General features: G+C 41.8%; 1 protein-coding gene across 1 annotated transcript in view; it reads right to left on the reverse strand.

Moving 5' to 3' along the window:
* Positions 1–21920, reverse strand: part of SLC9A2 (solute carrier family 9 member A2) — a 34038-nt gene extending 12118 nt beyond the window's left edge. Inside the window, exons 1-5 of the mRNA XM_071430773.1 lie at positions 21561–21920; positions 15668–16131; positions 10156–10406; positions 3325–3542; positions 1724–1926 (exon numbers count right to left, since the gene is read on the reverse strand). Coding sequence (XP_071286874.1) covers positions 1724–1926; positions 3325–3542; positions 10156–10406; positions 15668–16131; positions 21561–21840 — 1416 coding nt within the window. The 5' untranslated portion in view covers positions 21841–21920. The remainder of the gene's footprint in view (positions 1–1723; positions 1927–3324; positions 3543–10155; positions 10407–15667; positions 16132–21560) is intronic.
* Positions 21921–22434: the final 514 nt, after the last annotated feature.

The raw sequence follows: 22434 nt of genomic DNA on the forward strand, positions 1-22434 counted from the left end.
CTGGTGTCCTTTCCCATGACAGGCTTACCAGTCCCCTGATCACTCCAGAACGTGCCACTATGCTCTAATGGAAATACCTGTCACAGTGTGTCCTAAGATCACATTTGCCTCTCTTCTGTCCCCACTGTATCACTGACTTAAAATCTACCCCATTACCAACTAGTACATCTGCATCTTTTTCACTTTCTATTTTTTTCCAAATCAAAGTTCCCATTTCACAAGAGAAACTCCTAGTAAGAAAGTCCTTGCAAGAACACATTTGCACATATTACTGCTCAATTTCATTCTGTTCCTTTCATATTTGCCCTCAGTTCTTTCTATAGGATACTCTATCTCACTGTCACCCTGAGAGCACTTTTCAAAATCTGTCATCAAGAAACATCAGCAACAAAAACTCCTACATCTACGTGCCATGGTCAGTTAACAAGCACATTAACTTATCCTTGAGGAATTCCTTTAATAATATCTCATCAGCCTATTATCTGGCCAGGGAGGTTGAACACTTGAGCAGGTGCCCAGAGAGGCTGGGGTATCTCCATCCATCAATATATTCAGAACTCAGCTTGACATGGCCCTGAGGAACATGATCTGACTTGAGGGTTGCTTTGCTTTGAGCACAGGGTTGGACTAGAGAGCCCCCGAGATCCTTTCTGACCCAAAGGACAAATTGCTTCTATTTCCATTTAAAGGAGGAACTGTAAGCTCCTTCCTCCTTCATTTTACAGTCATCCTAATGTCAATCTAAACCTCAGTTTAATGAGTAGTTACACTAACAATCTCCTCTGTAGCCCCCTCCCCAAAGATTTTACTATATTCCAGTTAAATGAGATTACCCTAGAAAATAAACTGCTGTATGAAGGAATGATACCAGTTTTTTCTTTGATAAATCATGTTGCATCTCACAGCACATGACATTTATCTCCATATTTTAAATTATTCTGTATTTCAAAATTAGTTTTCACAGCTGAAGTCAACTACCTGACCTCCACCTTGCCCCTCTGCCCAAGCATGAGCACAGATGCTTGCTTCCCACAGCAATTTTTATCATGTAAAAAGCAGAGTAACAAAATTCTACTTTTTTTCACACAGATCTGAAATTTCATTAATAGCAACTCACATCTCTCTCACTGCTCTGGATAATGACCAGTCTGATATGTTTATCTGATGGGCTTGGCCTCCTCCACATTTTGCAGGTTTCGGTCTCTTGCTCACCCTTGACGAGGCCTCCATGGCCAGCTGGTGATCAGAGACAAGTTCATCATGTCCTAACACACACCTGGTGCTTTTTTAGGGCTGTCCAGCTGGTTTGCAGCATCACTGCCTAACACCCAGACTCCAGTTCACCTGTCTGGGACCTCAGTGTCTTTAGCTCACTGTGCACTATGTCCAACACTGAACTTCTGGGTGAACGCACAAATTTAAACATTCTAGGAAAAGGAATTAGTGCTGAAGCTGTGCCCAGATTATCTTCTGTCTCTACTCCAACCTCACTAGTCTTAAATACTTAGTACTACTTACATGTTAGCATAAGGACTTAATATCTGGCATACTTTTGCTACCTGCCTGTGGTATGCATAGCATTTTTTCTACTATGACTACAGCAAGTACCTTCAAGTATGTTCCTTACAGTAATTAAGTTAGAAAATTTCATATTCTACCCATTAGAGGTACTTATTTACAACACGTCTGAGAAAGAAGAAATTCAGGAGGAGAAAAGTATTACCTGAATGAAAACAGTAAAGAATATCACCACAATAACAGCAGTGATGAACAATTTCTTCCTGGGAAACACAGCAGGAGGAAGCAGAAATACAAGTGAAAAACAAATTGCTCCTCGGAGACCTCCATAGGCAATAATAAATTGGTCCTTGAAAGTGAGAGGTATTGTCCGGAATACATTAATGATCTGAGTCAGAACAAAAACACCTGAGGGGAAAAAACAGAAATACAGAGAGGATGGGGGGAAAAAAGGGAACTTCAGAACTAGCCCATGATGCTAATATTTGTTTAAAAATGTTTCCATTTGCTTCTTACCTTTTATTTGCTTCTTCAATATATATTATTGAAGAAATGAAACATTACTTAGCAGCTTGAAATACCATAATATTAAATTAAAAAGCCTTAGGAACATCATTTTGAACATATTTAGTGAGCTAAACACCTCGAGTCAGCTGGATTTAGGACCTGAAGTAGCTAATAGATGTCTACAAGACAGCTACCTGCTAGACTGCACCTCTAAAACAGCAATAATTCTCTGTGTCAGTATAGACCAAGACTCCTAATTGCTTTTTTAACTGCATTTGAGGTGATTTTGAAAACTGGTTTGTCTCCACCATCAATCTGTGCTTTGAACCCTGAAATTCCTGTTCATTCAATTTTACTCACACAGACATGAAGGATGCAGGACTGGGGATGGGGGGACCAGACACCAGTGCATGCTGGTGTACGTTGGCAAAAGGTTCCAGGGATGATTGGAGTAAAGGAATAAAGGCAGGTGAAGGGAGCAAGCACAGGGGGCAAGAGCTGAGTGGCAATCAGGGTGTTTGGCTGCTTTTCAGCATATTGATTCAGCATATTGATTGTGGGGTGGCAGGTGCAGTAGTAAAATACTCCAGGTTTCTGCTCTAGAAGGAGCTGGATTAGAGCATGATGCACCTTTACACATGCAGGGAACTGAATCATTAGAGATGAAGCTGGGGAGAGGAGCAGATTCAAGACCTACCAGCCTGCCCAGATTCAAGACCTACCAGCTTAGCCCCAAGAGCTAAGCCCTTTGCACTTAGCTCTCTAGGTAAAGGAAGAGTAGTACTGTACATTCAGGAGGGATCGGTTTCTTACAGGAGTTTTTCTTTACACTTCAATTACAGCATTTCCTGGATGATACTATTCTTGTCAATGACTGTAAAAATCCCAAAGCTAGTAAACATAAATTATAAACAAAACAAAAACAAAGAAAAAATCCCACAAACAAACAAACAAGCAAAAAAAAAAAAAAACCACAACCTTTTTAATTCCTGAATGACTGCTAATTATTTTTACCAAAAGTTGCTCATTTGTAAATAAATGTTTACTTAAATACATGTATTGTGATTAACAAGCAGACTGCCTCTCACTTTAGGTAAGTAGGATCAGGGCAAAACTGATTTTTAGGTTCCATTTTAGGGAAAGGTGGAAGCTGACCCTGTGATATAGGGCATGTTACTAATACAAAAACTGTTCCACAAACTGAGGGGTCTCTGTTTAATTTTTGGCAATTTCTACTTGATAAGAAATAAAAAATTTCACTTGCAAAGAATACTGACCCATAGTCAGACACTTGCTTACCCAGTGCCCTCCAGATTAAACAGAAGAGGAGGGTGAAGCTAACAAAGGCCCAGTTCCACTCATGGTTCTTCCCAACTGTAGACACACCCATGAAGATGAAGATTAAAGTCTCACTGACACTGCTCAGCATCTTCATGAAATATTTTATCGTTGTGTAGGACTTCTGAGAAACATTTTCCTCCACGTATTTATTCATGGTCATGGCACAAGCTGTAATCCTGAAAGGCAAACATTATCCCATATTTCACTGGCTTTATTTTTTTTTTTTAGCCTCTCTTATATCTATATAATAGTATTAATTTTCCATAGTTTTCTTTAAAATGCAAAGCATAACTTATTTCATACCCAATCTCAAATTTACAGACTTGGTGAACCTACAATTTTGGGCACAATTTTTTTTTTTCTGCAATGGGAAGTTTTCTGAGCAGACATCAGTGTATGGAAAGTTTTTCACATCCTAACTGCACATGATCTGTGCAGGTGTTACTCCAACTCTGTTTTGAAAGGGGCAGAGATGAGGAGAGACAAAGACAGCCTTGGAAACAGGAGTTGCTGCATTTCTTGCTGCTGAGGGACATCAGACAGGGTGGAAACTGCATATCCTGGGGCAGGGCAGGACTTCCCTCCTTCCCTACCAGCAGCTGTCCAACCTCAGTGGCAGTGACAGTAGCCAGCTCCCTTTCCAAGCAAAGTAAGCAGCAAGGCTACAGACAATTTGTCATCCTTCATCAGTTTAGACCTGCTCTGCCTGCACATAGGGCTGAATAGGAGAAAAACACCACCAGAAATCACACTGGTGCTGCTGCACATTTAAAGCATCTACAAATGAATGAAATGGGCATCTCAGCTGATACATGAGAGAAAAGAAAGGGCTTACTGTAAATGCATCCACAAGTCTATTTTCTGTCTTAGCAGAGTTTGTTAATCCTTGGGAAAAGCAAGGGGGAAAAACATTTCTGGTTGTACATCACTTGCTCAGTGTGGCTGTCCACAGTAAAGGGATGGCTGAGGAGCACTCAGCTACATGTTTACAAGTTTAAGGGTAGTTAGCAGACTGGCTGGAGGATAACTCCAAGGTGGTGTCTCAGGGTAGGGAAAGACAGTCTGAGCTCACTAATAATTATCAGGGAGGACAACTAAGGCAAGATACATTGTGAAACAGCTGTCATTCCTGGTTCTACTGTCTAGGGCAACAACATCTGCTCTGATTTCCCAGTGAAAAACATTATTCACATCCATGTATGGGTTCTCAGTCAAACCCACAAAAGTTGGTGCTAAAACGTTTCAGCACACTAAATCTAAACAAAGAACGAGAGCTGTACTTACATTGTCTTTCTGAATACAGCCAACTTGTCTAGGGTTATTTATTCCAGTTACACCAGCTTTTCAGATATAAGTATTTGCTAACATAGGGGATATTTCTTCATGCTGAAATCTCTACACTTCTCTCTCTCATGGGGCAGGAGGGCATGTTTGCTAGCATCTCTGAAAATTTCTGTTGAAATCTCCCAAATCTTGTGGAGATTTCACTGCAGAAACTCTTCTGCTAAACCTGTTCTGCCTCTAAGCCAAGAGCCCCATCTCTGAACCACTCTGAACCAAACATCTCTGAATGTGAAGGTAAATGGGAAGGCAGATTGGGGCAGAGCTCAGAAAAACTCACTGACCTTATGAACATACATGCCTGGGTTCTTTCTTCTAAATAAGGGATTTAAAAATTTTTTTTCAAAGCAGGAGGAATCCTAGAAGCAGCAGTAACTTCAAAAGGACCTCCATACAGTGAACTTTCTCTGCATTTTGCAAGAGGGAGTCTGTAGCAGCAGCTCAGGTTGTAGCCACTGGCAGACTGAACACATTGATTAATTAAAGTTAGTTTCTCCAGAAGTTTCATTCTCTTACATGGAAACACATCTACATCCCCAAAGTGGCTGGGCAACAATAATTCTGAAGGACAAGTCTGGGAGGACATGTGGACACTGGGAGAGGACAGTGTACTCTGTTGACCTCTCCCAAGCAGCAGAGACCCTGAATATACATCAAAGTGAAGAAAACCCAAGGAAGAGGATGTGCTATGGGGACAGATGCAGTCTGAAGGGGCAGATAGTGGCTTACAAATACAGGCAGAACATTGCCCCTAACCTGCCCTTCACCCTGCATTTTTGCCCACATTGGTGATGGAGAAGGATCTAGTCAGCACAAAATAAAATGCCCATTGACATGCAACTACTCCACACCTAAGCAAAGTCCAAGTCTAAGAAGGATGAAAGCCTCACTAAGACTATCCCAGACCACCATCTATATTCAGTAAATATAGATGTAATATATATTTACTGATATATTTACTGATATAATTGTCAGCCCTCTCCTCACTGTCAGCTGATTTCACCATAGTCCTGAACAGAAATATCCTATGTGGTCCACAGGTAGCATGCTGCCTGGGAAGCAGAGCTCATCCTGACTACACAGGCTCCACTGTGGAAGATACAATGTAGATTTCATAAGCATGCAAGCCTTCTCCTTGAAACACTCAGTAGTTAAGGTAACATTCCTAGTTTGAGCACATGGTTAGGATAACAGAGGTGCCAATACTGACAAACTGATGATGCTTTTCATAGCCTTCCTTCTTGTTCTGATCTTGCCCAGATTGTGGACTTACAACAGATCCCACATTATGTGCCTAAGCAATAAAGTGGGAGAGGACCTGGCACACACATAGATTTTGTCCTGACAAGAAGCAGCAACTTGGTCAGGACATGCACTCAAGCCCAGAAGCCTTCAAACACTCCCAGGTTCCTCAGTTAATACACTGTTCTGATGATCAACCACAAAAGTACTTGCACAAATCTTCTCAAATCCACTTAACACTTTGACCTGCCAAAAGCCTCATAATCAGTGGCAAACCAGCTCTTCACTGCACTGCCACAGCCACAAAGATGTCAGCTATGCCTGGGTTGTGACAGCTCTCCTGTGTGCACAGGGCTTATCTGCACAAGTGTAACCAGTCTGGCGCAGCCCAGCTGCTCCAGCCCATGGCACTCACTGGAGCTGGCAAGTGCAGGGGCAGCAAGTGCAAAAGAGCAAGAAGGCAGTGGGTGGGCTGGAAAACAGCCATTTCTAGGCCCACAGTCATTTTAGAGTCCCAAAGCAGCAGCTTAGTGCCCTGAAGCATTAGGACTGTCAGGTTTGCATCAAAGGCACAACGAAACACGCAGTACTATTTACTATCTTCTTAAAATAAATCGTTTTCATGATTATAGTAATTTAGGAAAGCCCTGCAGCATGGGGAGCAGGGGATCATGCTCTGGGCATGGTTTGTTTTTGGAACCTGAGGTAATGGAGACACTGTAAATGGATGTCTAAGATAAGAATCTGTCACCAGATTAATCAGAATCCTTGCAAGCTGTAACTTAAAACACCTACCGTGCTTACCCACTAGAATTTAAAGGGACAACACTCTTATTTTCAGTCACATTTTGCAATCATTCAATTAGTGTCAAGCAACAGAGGAGTTGGTTCAATGCTACAAGGAACAGAGCTACACACAACTTGTTACTCCTCAGATAAGTAATATTCCACACCTAATCACTGCTCACTTGGAATCAGGTATCTCTTTAGAGTATTTATTTGCATGAGAAAAAAATGTTGAAGTCTCCTTCGTTTGAAAATTGTGTGGGGATATAGGGTTAAAATTTAACCTTATAAAATCAATGTCTTTATGCAAGGTTTTATATAGATTATTATAATAAATTCTTCACAAACTAAATTTTTACTGTCACAATGATCAAAGCCAAAGCTTAGATGTGTTTTATTTTACATTTTGTACCCACATACATTAATTCTGGCTTCCAATTCTGTGACCTGAGTAGTTGCCTTGGTCAAGAAGGGGAAGGGAAAAGTACTTCATTGCAATTAACCTGCAACATTCTGTACTTCTGAAGAATAAAAGTCTCACTGTATAAACAGTACAGTTTCTGTCAGGACTGCAATAAACTAGGCCACTGGGTTCAATCCTCAAGTTTCCTTGACCTACTAAATTTACAGTAGTTTCAATGTTTGCTCCTTTCAGTCTGCTAATTCATTGTTAAAAAAAAAAAAAAAAAAAAAAGAAAAAAAAAGAAAAAAAAAGAAACCTATATTAAAACTTCTGCTGCTTCACAGCCTTTATGAGAAATTAGCAAGCAGAAAATGCAGCATGGAAGCAAGTGAATAAAGTTCAGATTTGGATCTCTATGTTTTATGGCTGCGATCCTCATTCATGCCCAGCTCTAATTACAGTAGAAACTCTTTCCTCTCCTTCTGAAGAGATTTTCTCCCTGCAGCTCCCAGGGACATGGTTCAGTCCCTTCACTGTTGCAGCCAGGTAACCTGGTGCAGGGGTTATACACGGACATTTCAAGAATCATTTATCCTTAGAATGAGTACACAAACTTATCAGAAGAGGGACAAGTGCCTTTCCTTCCCTTCTATTCCTCTGCCAGTGAATTCCTACTTCCCCAGGAATGAGGCAATCTAAGTATCTTATTTATTTGGTAACACTGTACGTTCCTGCTCATGGCCTTCTCCTAAAGTATGGTACAGCATGTAACCACAAGGTCTCACTGAGTGTCTTTATAAACCTGGTTATGAAAGAAGTGGGAATCAGTAGTTTAACAGGCTCATGTGGATGTGGGTGAAAAAGGGGAGACCAGGCAATTATTCCTCACAGGCTGAACTGTAAATGGCCACAGAAGCAAATAATAAAATAATTATCTCGGTTGTAAGGGACATTCCAAGGTCATTTGCTCCAACTACCTGCCCAAAGGAGGGCTGAGTTTTAGATCAGACCCATGATCTTACATCAGGCAGTCGCTGCACAAAAATGACAGGGAACTCTGGTTAACACTGGTGTGTGTTTTTGCATTGTGACACAGAGCAAATTACTTTCTGTAGTTCAAAGGCCAAAGAAATGTGACAAGAACAGGGCAGATTTACTCCAAGGAGATGCAGAGATTGCAGGAGCTCCAAGGCTGTCAGCAGCACTGCTGGGTAGGGACAAGCTTTAGGGCTTATAGCAGCTGAGACCCTACAAGGCAGCAGAGAGCCCTTCTGTCTCAGCTGGGATGTTACTGCTGTACACAGTTCTGTCAGCTATCACAAAGTATGCTTAGAGACAAAAACAGACACAACATTTTAAAAATAACTCATTTTCTACTGTGCTGTTTGAGGGTGAAAATACTTTGTGTCTCCTCTTCTGCTCTGCACCCCTTCAGGGGCCACTGCAGAAACTAAAATGAACAGGTTGTTAGTGCTGTGGGAAGCACTGGTGTGCTGGTGGCAGGCACTGGCATGTGGTGGGTCCCTTGACCAACCAGCAGATCCACCATGCCCTATTCATTGTATCCTGGATGCAGCAGGTCCAAATCAGTATTTTCATAAACACTGCCTCAATTTTTTCCATGTACAGTTTAGCCACATGTTTTTGGTTTAGAAACCCTTTAAGCATTTGATCATAGGATGTCAAGGACATTTGGCTTTAGAGGTGGAGGAAACTAGAAACCACACAAATGCTATGAATAGAAGCTATGGAAAGAGATGGCACATTTATGAACTCGGTCAAAGTGGATGCATATGTTGCTTTATTTAGGCTCATATCAGAGAAAGAAACCCATGTAATCTTTAGCTCTTTACTTGCATTAAAGTTCCAACCCCTGTTGTTTCATGGCATATTCCTATTTTTATACTACTGAAATCATCACCCATAAGTTTCCTTGCAAATTGCTTCCCAGCCCCAGAAAACCTTATATTGCCATACCTATAATAGTAAACCTATCTTCACTTGCCTAAAAGATAAAAATCAGATGAGGTATTATCGAGTATTAGTGACACTCAGCAGCAACATCTGAGCTTACACAAAAAGCTCTGCTCCTCGTGCCTGAATGACTCATATTTGCCACTAGAACAATAAAAAGTCATTAAAGAAAGTTGACTTTAAAAATATTACTTGGAACCAGAGCAAAATATTTAATTATATCAAATGTCATAAAGGCTCTTTTTAATGTTGAAGTTCTTACAGTATAAACAGAGTGAAGAGAGAGGCTGTGATCTTTTTTTACTGAAGATGAGGAGTGAAAGACCAGAAGTGAAAATATTTGAATCTGTTGGAAGCGGGAAGAAAAATATTATTTTATACATAATGATGTATACAGAGAACATTGTAACACAAAGGCACACGTATCAAGATACTAAACTGTAGGATTATATTACCACTGGACTGCAAAGTTTGCATTCACCCAATCCTTACTGTGCCTGTAATCCAGCAGAAGTTTGCCTTAATGATATATACATTGTCTTCATTGAATGGTATTTACAGGCTGCTCACATGACTAACTGTTAAACACAGTTTCACAATATATTGGCATCGAAAGTGAAGTTCCCCGCTACCACTGCCACTCCCTCCCTGCCACCATTGCCCCTACATCACCATGGGCCAATCCACACCCATGCCCTTATGAATAGTTGAAGGGTCACATTAGGACACAGGTCACCAAAGCGACCTGGGTTAAAAATAAGCCCACTGAAAATACAAGTGAATATTTTTAACTTGGAACATTTCAAAGATACAGCTTATGATGTGATGCCATGAGCAGTTTTAGTGACACAGCTGGTGTGGTGGCAAGCTGAGAATGCGGGGCGGAAGCGGGAGGGAAGAGGCCGGAAATCCTCAAGCCAGCAACTGTGCCATGCACTGTGGAGCAATGCCACATGGCAGGGTTTGCAAAAGCTGATCCTCTCTCCAATTCCCTTTGGCATTCTTACTTGGATGCTACAAGTACTGAAGTTTGTGGTACTTACGCCATGATGCCCGAGAGATGAAACATTTCGGCTGTTATGTATGACAAGTAACTGTACAGGAAGACAAAGAGTGGCTCAATCACTCGGATTTTATGGGTGAAACGGGTGGTAAAGGCTGCTACAAATCCCAAAAGGATTCCAATCAATACTCCACCGATCCCCACTATAAAGAAGTTAGCAATCCCAGCGAATATGTCAATAACCTTAATTGTGCGCATCTGGCAGAAAGACTTGAACAAATTGTACAGGACCTATGAGGAAAAAGAAAGCACATTATCTTTGTGAACTATTCTTAATTTCCCTTCATGCCATTATGTTCCTCTGCTTAAATGTTGAACTTTGAATTTCTCTATCTAACTTGAATTTGCTTTTTTAGATATGCTGTTATTTATATCTGGCATGTTATTTGTCATCCATATATATCAGGGAGATCACAAAAGACACATAAATATAATTACCCCCATTTTTGCAAAGGGGACAGATTTCTTCACTCATGCCACTCTGAGGGCCAGGAGCATAAATCTATCTAATTCTTCTTTAAAATAATTTATTTTACAGAGCTCCTAATGTACATTTCAGATTTTCCCCAGAATAAAAGAAATAAAACAGAAGGAGAAAAAAACCCACAGTTTCATAACCAGTGAAAAATCAGGTTATTTTCAAATCTGTTTGCTGTACATGACACTGAGAGGTAGACTACTAAACTAGACCACAGATGCATCTAAACTGCTGGGGTAGGAGGGGATGTAGAAGCAGCTGGGGATGGACTGTCACTACCTCAAGGAGTAAAAGAAACATGGTATTCATTAAGTCAGTGCTCTTTCTCAAAATTCTTGACCATTAGGAATCCAACAATTTAAAGACTGTTCAAAATATTGAGTATTTCTAGAGATTTGGATTTAGTTGCCATTAAAAAAACCTGTTACCATGTGTTTGTCCAGTTTAATTTTCAAAGCATTTATAACCATCCTTCAAAACAAACTAGGTCAATGGGACTATCACATTTCCTTAGCCAGAGACCCTTTTTTTTTATACAGGAAACAGAACAATCTAAAGACCACATTTCTCTAATATACAGTGTTTTAATTTCTCCAAAACAGAAACCAATGGAATCAGTTACTCTTAAAAAAGCTTTCAAGGATTGCCCCATCTGCAGATCCACTTGGGAGATTGAACCATTCCGTGGTGTTGCATGTATGCCCCCAGCCCTGCAGTACCAGGGTGGCTACACTGTCCTCTTGTACAGAGCTAACTTTGGTCACAGCCACCTGCTCCTACCACAGTGGGTTCACAGACTAAACCAGTGAAGACCAGTCATCTTAGACAGCTTGCAGGAGTTAAATCTCTGCTTTCTTTCTAGACTTCTTAGTACACCAAACAGGTTTCTCTATCAGGAATGCTATTTGAGATCACAATGTTTTATCAGTACTTGCATTGTGCCAACAAAGTAGTTGTTTGAGTAGTGGCTGTGCAAGGATTTTTCATGTTTGCACTCTTGTTCTCTCTCACAGGACAGAACATAAGCTGTTCAGCCCTTCCTAGTCAAAACTGGCTAAGTCTTACAGAACTGAAAGTTTAATGCAAAGACATGGCTTATTATGGGTCATTTGGGCTAAGTGAAAGGAAAGAAATCAAACAGAAAAAAGATATTCCAGAGCAAGCATGAAAATAGAAGGTTAAATCAAACCTAGAATGGTCACCAGTAATTTTCATTACAAAGAAGCAAATACAATAAGAGCAGGATCATGAACTATTTATTAGATAACAATGATGCTCTCAGGATGAGTCCACTTGGGAGAAGCGTCCTTTTTCATCTGCACAAACCCCTTGCTGCTCTGAGGCAGACTCCCAGCCTTTTTTCCCCATTCCTTGTTACTATGTACTGTGCAGGAAGGAAAGCAATGTCATAGGCTCCACAGTTTTTCCATCTGTTTTGATTTGTAGACCTTATGGATTTGCATGGAGAGAAGTATACCAGAATTAAACCTACTGACAGTAGGAGTATCTTTGCTGGTCACTTTACAAGGACCTCTCATTCCACACACTCCCAGGACTCCATTAATCACAGTCTGAAGAATAATGTTGACTTGTGATGTGTGCAAAGAGTTCCCTTGAGTCACTTGTTGAAATTTGGGATGATCTCAGAGTTGTGTGTTTCTCTAAGACACCTACAGAATCTGACCTGGCAAAATACTCTCTTGGTACATATTAGGGAAGCTGATTATTTTATTTAATTGGCATTTTAAATAGTATTTTTTATGTTTTAAAAAGTAACTATATAAATATATACAAGGCTAGTTTCTAAAGGTTCTTTACAAGGTTCTTGTAAAGAAGCAGAGAATTCTGATCTGTCCAAGCCTTTCCATAACGTCACTTCCCAGCAAAGTATTCACCCTGCAAATAAAATGGAGCCTGCTGCTCCACATGGAGACATCCTCATAAATCTCGAGTTTAATGCCATAAATTATTTGAAAGAAGAAAAGCCATTTTCTCTTTTGTACCTCAGCCATGGTTAAAGCAGCAGCTACAACTATGGAATGTCATGAACAGGATTTTAACCTCATTGTTTTTTATTTACACTATTGCAAATGAGATCAAAATAAGGTTCACTTTCCTTTACTCTACAGCAGTTCAGTTTTACTGAGCTTTCTCTAAACTTCCAGGTGCACCAAACACCAACTCTGGTCACATTTTTAATGTATCTCATGTGATAACAGAGGGATTTTTTGAAGTTCAAGATTTTCATTTACTCAATAGCCTTCATCTGAACTCACTGAAGGTCACACCAAGCAATATTAGTCACTGACCACTATTTAATCTTGTCTCAGAGTATCTCTGAAACACTAATTGCTTATTTTCATCAGTTCTCAGTTATTAAGTTTTTAATTCTAAAATTACTTTAGAGCACTCTAAAATAATGTTGTCAGCAGATGCAGAGTACAAAGTACTGCTGTAATGTTTTCTAACATGGGAATAATATTATTATAATGACACTGGCTCCTTTCTGATTTTAAGCCCAGAATTGGAGTTTGAACTTCTAACACTCAGCTGCGATCTTATGATTTATTATCACCTTGCTTGTTATGTCTGACTCAGTTTCTTGGTAAAGCACCAACTCTGATCAAGAATCCAATTGTCAAACAATGTCCTCTATCAAATTCAAGTTCCAAAATTCCACCAGTGGGGGAAAAAAACATTCAAATGTTTTTGACAGACATATTGCAAAAACTATTAGGCATGGAAGACAACCTGAAAAATGCAGCAGAACTCATAACTCCTGAGAAAACACACCTTTCTTTGTATACAAAATGAAGGTGTGGGAGCACGTTCTCTGGAAAGGAAAGCATAGATGACACTGCTGTTCTAATAAAAGCACATTTAATAAAGCAATTGTGTTTTGCACTGCCTATCTGCATAGCCCCTGTTTTTTTTAAGCAGGTTCCATGGATGGCCAACCTGCATTCAACTCCCTTCCTACCTCATCCCCACATCCCACTGCAGGCCCCTGCCAGGGCAGGTGGGACTCAAGGGCTCCAGAAGATGAAAGCTGACAAGTTCTGAGTTCTGCTGGTTGCTGATCTTGTCAGCTCCCCATAAAACAGGGACAGAGGAAGGGAGAGTACAAAGCACCACCTCCTCCAAGCCCAGGGCTGAGTAGCCTGGCACGGGCTGCTCCAGCAGCATCTGCTTGGGCAGGGAAGGTAAGGTCCTGTAAGGACAGCCCCAGGAGTCTGTGTGACAGCCTGGGTCACATTTTAGGTATAATCACATGATTGCAGGTGTGCAAAAACATAACAAGGAACCATTAGCAGACATTTCTGTGCATGTGGAAACAACTTGATCTCTCTCCAAGTGCTACCTTTGCGTGATAGGAAGTAAGACCAAAGGTACTCCACATTCCTTTCACTCCTTCATAAATATATGCAAGGCCAGTGCATTACTGCACTGTCCCTACAGACTCCTCAGATTATCTTCCTTCTGTTAGGGCATCTGGGGAGGCAGGCCATAAGGAAACCTCCAAAGACAATAATGATGCCTACAGAAAATTTACACAATACATTGCCATGCCAGGCCTATAAAAATGGTGGTTTAGAGAAATTTGCCTTTGGGAAATAGCACATATGAATATGCCAGTGATCAGGATGCAGAGTTTTCCTAGCAAATCATGCTGTATTAAGTGCTGCCTCAGTGGCTGACTTTCATTGAAAAAAGTGATTTTGCTTGGAAAAATCCACCAAACAACAAGTTTTAAATAACCAGATTCTTTCCCCCCCCAAAAAAAAAAAATTATATGAATAGACATCCATTGCACAAGTGGCCATTAGAGTGACTAGAGACAGTCCCAGTCATGGCTGAACTGCTAAGCCTTTTGAAACTCAGTATGTGCACCTATTTATTTACAGGACTGGCTTAAAGTACCAGTTTAGCATTGGCAGGCAGTTCCAACTGTAAGCTAATGAGAAAAATTAGGTTTTAAGGCAAGCCTGTAAGAGGAGATGTGATTCAGCTGACTGGATAGCAACAGATTCAGATAAAGCATGCAGTCTAAGTGAAGAAATAATATAGTATTCCCACAGACACACAAGAATTTATCAATACGAAGGCTCAAAATAAATTATGACATATACATGTGTTAAGCAGGTGAGGGAAAGTCTATGAAAAGGGAAAAACAGGGAAGGCAAAGTCGAAGAGAAGGGGAAAACAGGACAATTTTGCATAGAATGGGACTGGAATAAGAAGCCAGGGACGGAAACAGGAAAGTGCAGACCCAATTCATAAATCTTTCTGATCCTTCCAGCATATGAAAAACTGTACTTCTATGTCTCAGAAAACAGAAAGCATGCTAGGATATGTCTGGCATGGGCAGGACTTCAAGGCATGAATAAATGGGAGTAATGCCCCAGACAGTATCATCAGGTACAAATGAGGGACACTGAGGGGGGGATAATGGAATTTGCAGATTGCTGTCCTCAGGTCAGCACCACAACCCCAATTCAGCTAGTTAATGATTAGAAATTATTGCCTCCAGGTGGCTGTCTTATCTCATCTGTAGCCTGGGATACAGGTATTGGTTTCAGGGCAGTTCCAAGTGGATGGGCATATGCAAGTAGTTAACCTCAGCAAGGTCCTGTGCCATCTCCATGATTTGCCATCCTTCCCATTAACATGCTGTGACACCCCACACCAGGCCCTTTCCCTTTCCTGTCCAACAACATTTCTGCAGGTGAGGAAAATCTACAGTTTCAGATTACAGAAGTAATAGAATTGCAAATATACTAAAACTAGAGTGATCAGTAGTAAAATCCCTACAGTAAATATGCTACCATTATTCTCAAGTAGTAAGACTACTGTGATTTCTAAATCTAAAGTTTAAAGAATTAGACACAATAGCACTCCTTGACTTCCAATCTAGTAGCAAATTATAGTAACCAGATACGAGGAGATACAACAGAGTGGCATGTAAACAATCATTCATCATTTTTATCAATTAATCACTTATCAAGTAACTTACCACAGTTATAGCATCATTCAGCAAAGACTCTCCAAACACCAGGATATAAAGCTGCTCGTTGACGTGGATATTTTCAAAGACGGCCAGCACCGCCACAGGATCCACAGCTGAAATGAGGCTGCCAAAGAGCAAATTCTGCAGCAAAGTGATGTCAGTCAAACCAAATGCACTGATCTGGCAAATTCCATAGAGGGAAATTCCAATGCCGATGGCATTCCAGAGCGTGCCCACCACAGCATACCAGAATATGGTACCAAAGTTCTCAAAGAACAGACGAGTTGGCATAAAATATCCAGCGTCAAGTACAATAGGTGGTAACAGATACAAGAAAAACACATCACTGTTCATTACAGGTGGGGACTTCTCCTCTGCTCCAAAAATAATCCCACCAAGAAGCAATCCAACCAGGATAAGGAGACAGCTTTCAGGTACTATTGAGGGCAACTTGTGATAGAGATGAAAGCCTTCAAAGGAAATTCAAACACAAGAAAGGGAAATGGTTACTTGTACAGAATCCATCTGATTATTCTGGATTCTGTTATTGTCATTTCTATGCTAAACAAACAGCGATTGCAGGGCAATTTCATTTTAATTGCAAAGACTGAACTGGACATCCACAATGGGTCAAAGCAAATATATTGGCTAGCATAGTTAATTCAATTGATTTGGTGGACATTGATAGCTAGACACTCCACTTATCAGCTGTGTGCAAGGGTACTCTCTGTGAAACTGTGGGGTTTTTTAAAAGTGTGGAATCCTCCAGAAACACAGTCCAAACACTTCTCTAGGGTAAATTACATCTAGATAGAGAAAAAAAAATCACACTAGCCACTGCTTCCTCTCTGGACAGCTTCACAAAGGAGTTTAAAGAGCACTTTAATTTCATTTTTACTTTTAGTGTCAAAGCTAGTGAGGGGAACTAGCACATGACTTCCACCCAGTTACCCATGATCACTTCCCCCACAACCAGAATGAAGCATTTACAAATACAATTATTATTTTTAGTGGACCCTCCAAATTAATTTCACAAAAGTCAACATATTTTCCATAAAGTGACAATAAATTGTGGCCTGTATTATTATGTTCATTCTTCTCTATCATATGAATTGTAGCAGAGTCAGGATTCTCTCATAAAAATCTGTGCAAAGTACTGAAGAAATTAATTTTAAAAGATTCTGAATGAGGACTTAGTGGTTGAATGTTACTTAGCCTTCTAAAACTCTCAAAGCCGTGCTGTTTTGATTTAAAGATTCTAATCACTTATAGAAGTTGGCTGTTTTAAGGATAATTCTGGTAAGGAATGGGAAAAGCTTTGAAGGAACTTACTCTGGCCAATCTAATGGAATGATCAACCTTATGCTCCAAGGTCACATTCCAGGTCCCAGTGATGCCAATCTTTTCCAGACTCCTCCTTATCTATATTTGGCCCACATAATTATATAGAAATTGATCCACACCCACAAGATCCCACAATCCCTGCCTAACTAAAAAGCATTTAAATTATTTTAAATGAGAGCTGCATGGAAACACTGGGTGTGGTAATAACGGGCGTCTATTTCAGTAAAACTATTTCAGTAAAAATCACACCTGTAGTCAAAACAGTGTAAATTTCTGCAATCTTGGTTTACATCCAGTTTCCCAGTTTCAGGGTTATGTATCTTGTAACACCTATTTTGTTAACTCTCCTTTCACCAAGGATTTTTTTTCCCGTTAAAAGAAAGCCTGAACTTATAATATAACAAATTAGGAAAAACACATGGTTAAGAAGGAGCATGAGTAAAGTTGTTTTAATCTGTGAACTTTTTACTTATATATTCTGTAACTATTAAAGCTATTTTTAAAAGCAAGTAGCTCAAGCTGCATTTTTTTTTCCTTTTTAAATGAACACAGACTGCTTTAAATAACTAGAAACACAGCCTATGTGACTCATTAGAAGGACTGCCAAATTCATTGCCATTCTTCAAAACCAGAATCACTAATGTCCTATATTGGCAGAACAGGTAATGATCCTGGAAAAATCAAGAATTTGCAGTTGGAGACTTGACTCCTAACCTTTCAGCCACTTACATATAAACATTTTGTAATTCATCTTGCAGTGGCAGAAATACAATTCCAATACAATGGTAAGGAAGTTTCCCCTGAGTAAGCAGGTTTTGCCAAAAGTTTTTTTAAACCCTTCAAAAGTAAATTTTAAATCATTTCCTCAATAAAAATTCAAGAGAAGGGAAATTTTGTAAATGCAGCTTTTGACAAAAACAAAAAAATACCAACCAGTTGTAATACAAGGGCAGTGAAATGTCTACTGTGAATTAAAAAAAATTAAAATATTTTCTTTCCTTCTTTACAAATTACGCTGAAAAGTTCATGGCCTCTCAGAGATTTGGGATTCCACCTCATTCTTAAAGATAACAGAAAGCCTCCCACTAAGTTAAATATGCTTTTTACTAACATAAACAGCATCAAAACTCCTGGAAGACTTTCGGCCTACATGAAAAGTATTCAAGGGTGATTAGGGACAGGCTGTGGTTCCTGATTTGAAGGCAGGGAGCTAGGAGTTAGAGTCCAGTGCATGTCAAGTCAGTAGGAGATTCTCTGCCCAATGAGGGACATCTTCCCTGCTCTGATGGATTCACAGCCACAGGGTCAGGATCACCCTGTGAGCAGATCCCCTGCAGTGCAGGAATACTCAGACTTTCATGCTGAATGCAAGACTACAGCTCCTTTCTCCTCCTCTGACCCTGTCCTTGGACTTCAGGTTATGCAGTGACCAGCTTCAACAGCATGGAAGATGTTTATTGAGTAAGCATCCTCCATATATCATAGTAAAAATGACAGTAGGATACTTATCTAAAGTCAAGTTCAGTATGTTTCAAGATAAAAGACCTTAGAATCTCAGTTTCCTTCTTTTTTTGGGGTGAATTCTAGTGCTTTCTGATACTGAAAATGCCACTGAGATAAGTACCTCTGAACAACATAAACCTTCTTTCAGGAGAGCAGGTTTGGAAGGGTATCAGCTCAGTTGCCAGAAGAAACACTTCTCATTGTGCATTTGTGATTAAGCATAGAAATAACGGGAATGTGGATCGGTTACACAATATTTTGTAGGTTTAATAGCATAAAAATTAAGCAAAACTGGGGATCAGGTAGAATACTCTCACTGCTAAGAGACTCTAGCATATTCAGGTGCAATGGTCCCATGCTAATACACTCATGGAGTCCATCAGCATGTGAGTAAAACACCTCTGGTATCAACACACAAAACAAGAAATAAGTAGAGGTAGTCATAAAATAATTCTATTCAAGATAATTTATTAGATTTCAAATCGTGCTCATGTCCTATACGGGAATAAAAAGCACTATATTCCTAATATCCTTGTGAAAATGTACCTTGTCAAAATGTTCAAGTTCTGCTTGACAACTTCAGTCTTTCCTTTCTTATGCTGTCTTTCTTGCTCCCTCTAAACCAAGCTTACAGTGACATGATCACAGCAGGATCAGACAAACCTTTCAGGTAAATTCCCTACAAAAATTAGCAAATTCTGGAACATTTCAGCTCTGGTGAAACTGCACTTCTGTGAAAACACATTTGTTAAAAGATTTATACCGGGTGCTGCAGTTGAGTATTCTTTGGGATCTTTCACACACTGAGAGAGCTGTTGTTACACAGGACCCTATCTTCTGAGCTCCTCACAGCTGAAAAGACCTTAGGGATCTGTTCATAAAGGTTTGATACTCGGCAGTGCCAAGTGTAAGCATTCAGTGCCTAGCCCCAGAAAGGAATTTGTGATGCCAGATTAAGCACCGAAGTTTCCTGGGCAGTGCGGGAGTTCAAGGTGGATCTCGCGCTGCCTGGCATGGCAGGGGCAAGATGCCCCTGCTGCCCAGCAGGAAATGATCAGGAGAGGAATGCTTCAGAGAGCCTCCCCTCTCAGAGGGCCCCTCTTAGGGCCACAGGCAGTGAGAGGGGCTGGGAAACCCATCTCCATCCTTTTGAACCGAGACACACGGCTCATTCCTAGTAACCAGTAGGACATGGCAGAGCACCATTGGTGGTTCAAGACTGCCGATCTGGGCTACCTTCAATAGAAAAGAAGGCATAAACCAGTGAAAATTTGATGTGGAATGTGACTGAGGAGCGATGGGAGCCTGACCTGGGAAGGTTTACCTGATGCACTCACTGGATAAGGAAGCACAGACAGAGCTCCAGGAGCAAGAACTGGATGTTCCTAATTCCAGTCCTGGAGTCAGGGTGCCTGCAGATAGGTGTGGTGAAGCTGAGCACTGCCACACCTAGGGCCACTCCTGGATCTGGCCCTCATTGCTCTGCGCACATGCACTGACAACAGCATGCCCTAGATTAGCCACACTTGCTTTCACATGGTGTAACTGAAAGGATTTTAAAATTATACATGTTTTTCTTCACCTGTGATGTTTGCTTGCTTACTTACCAGAACCAGACTGCAAAATTAAAGCAGTCAGGCAACTTTTTCTTTTTTAGCTTTTTAGATGCCTATGCATAGCAAAATACCATGACAGTCAGAATGTATAGCTTTACAGAAACTATATATTATTGTGTCTGTGTGTGTATTTACATGTTTGAAATGGCTTTCATTTCAATAAAAACCTTTAATAAAACAGAAACTTTTTCAATATTTTTAGCTTACACAAGAGTTTTCACTTTATCTAAACTCAGAAGCCAGAGCAATTTCCAGTACTCAACAGGCTAAATTCTCTACCAAACTCCCTATTTCCTGGTTATTAAAGTTTACAGTATATTTGAGTGTATCATATTTGAACACACATACTTAAGTCTAAGCATGCACCTTTAAGGCATTAAGACACATGCATCAGGATGCATGCCCACTTAATGGCTGCAACACATTATTTCTGCAGCAAGTTATGGTAGCAGAGCAGGTTACTTGGGTCAAGGATCAGGCCCCCAGATACAATGTTAGACATGGCAGGACGTGAGTACAAATTTTTGTTTTATCAGAATCCTAATTAACCGATCACTAACCAAATTGTGACACAGTCTATTTAAATGTCACAAGCAGAGGTTAAAAGTTTTAACTTCGATAAAAATGTTTCATTAGAATAAGCATGATGGTGTTTTTTATGATAATCTGTGCTGCAAAGTCAGAGTTCTGAATGAAACTGTAGTGTGGATAAACTTACTTATTTTGTTCCCAGAACTTTACTCCTTACATTATCTTCTAGGTAAGAAGATACAAAGTTCACAATTCATAGAGACTTACTGGATTTTAAATAGCTATCTAGCATACCATCACCTGACAGTCTTTACTCATTTATCTGTTTGGGACATAGAAGCTAACTAAAAATATGACATATAAGCTGCACAAAACTCAGTGAAACTATGCAATGCAAATGTTTTCCACATGAGGGAAGAGGTGGCCTTCCTTACTCTTACAGTGCTGTCTTTTATATTTTTCTCGGGACTTAAGTGAATGGTGGAAAAGCAGAGTAAGGAGGAGGCATACTCTACCCTCATAAATATTTGCTTTTCATCGATCCGTTTTTCTGCTTTGAGACTGTCATTATACCCGGCGTTATTTTAAGAAAAAGAAGACCGTACTCAAATGACAGCAGAGCGATCAAGAAAAAGTCAGTCATGCACCGGGTGAACTCCGGGGTTTACGGTCCTCGTAGTGCCGGGTTTACCCGTCTCTTTTCTTCTCCGCACCTGTCCTAACTGAAAGGACCCCGACTTCTTCCGGCCAAATCCCGCCCGAGCATCCCGCTCCGCGGAGGAGCATCGGCCCCCTCCGTGCGCCCCGCGCCCCCCGCGCCGGGCACGGACCGCCCCAGCGCGGCTCTGCGCGCCGGCCCGGCCAGGCACCGGCACGGAGGGAGGCTCGCCCACGGCCCCGCTCACCGATCTTGGCGAGGGAGGCCAGCAGGATCCAGAGGGTGATCTCGAAGGGGATTTGCACGTGGGGGTAGTCCAGGGTGAAGACGTGGAGCCGCGTCTCCTCGAAAGCGGTGCCGCTGGGGCTCGGAGGGGTGCCGGTGCCCATCGCCGCGGCGCCGGGCAGCTGCCCCTCCGAGGTGGCCCGCGCCTCCGCGGCGCCGGCCGCCAGCGCGGCCAGCACGGGCAGCAGCGCGGGCAGCGGCAGCAGAGGCGCGGCGGGGCGCGGGGGGCCGCGGCCGCCCATGGCGTCCCCGCTGCGCTGCCCTAGAGCCCCGCGCCGGCCGCCGCCACCATCCCCGCGCCGCGGGCACCTGCCGCCGCCGCGGCCCCGCCTCCTCCCCGGTGACTGGGCGAGTCCCGGCCGGCGCCTCCAGCCGCCCGCGGCGCTCCGCTTCCCCCGGGCCGCCCCCGGGCCGCCCCCGCGGGGCCAAGCTGCGCGGCGGCCCCGCCGCAGTCGCCCCCGCCGCCCCCGGGTCCGGCCGGCCGCAGGCGGGGCAGCGCCCGGGGGGAACCCTGCCCCTGTGTCCCGAGTCCCAGCCGCCGCCTGCCCCTGTGTCCCGGGTCCCAGCCGCCGCCTGGCGCTGCGGCCTGAGCGGGGACCCCGGCACCAGCTCCTGCCCCCCAGCACCTGCCGGGATGAACGGGGCTGCGCAGCTGTAGGCAGAGCCGGGGGGTGTTCCTCTAGCTGCAGGTTACTCTAAGAGAGATATATATGCAGTCATATAAATATATACATATGTAGTTACATAAACTAATCTAAAGTGTTGACACGCTCAGTATGGATACGCCTGTGGATACATATAGCGTCTTTAAATACATGTATCTAAACGCAATTTAG

Source organism: Agelaius tricolor, unplaced genomic scaffold (genome assembly GCF_023055355.1).
Source record: "Agelaius tricolor isolate 1412-34295 unplaced genomic scaffold, bAgeTri1.0.p SCAF_7, whole genome shotgun sequence".
Taxonomy (NCBI): Eukaryota; Metazoa; Chordata; class Aves; order Passeriformes; family Icteridae; genus Agelaius; species Agelaius tricolor.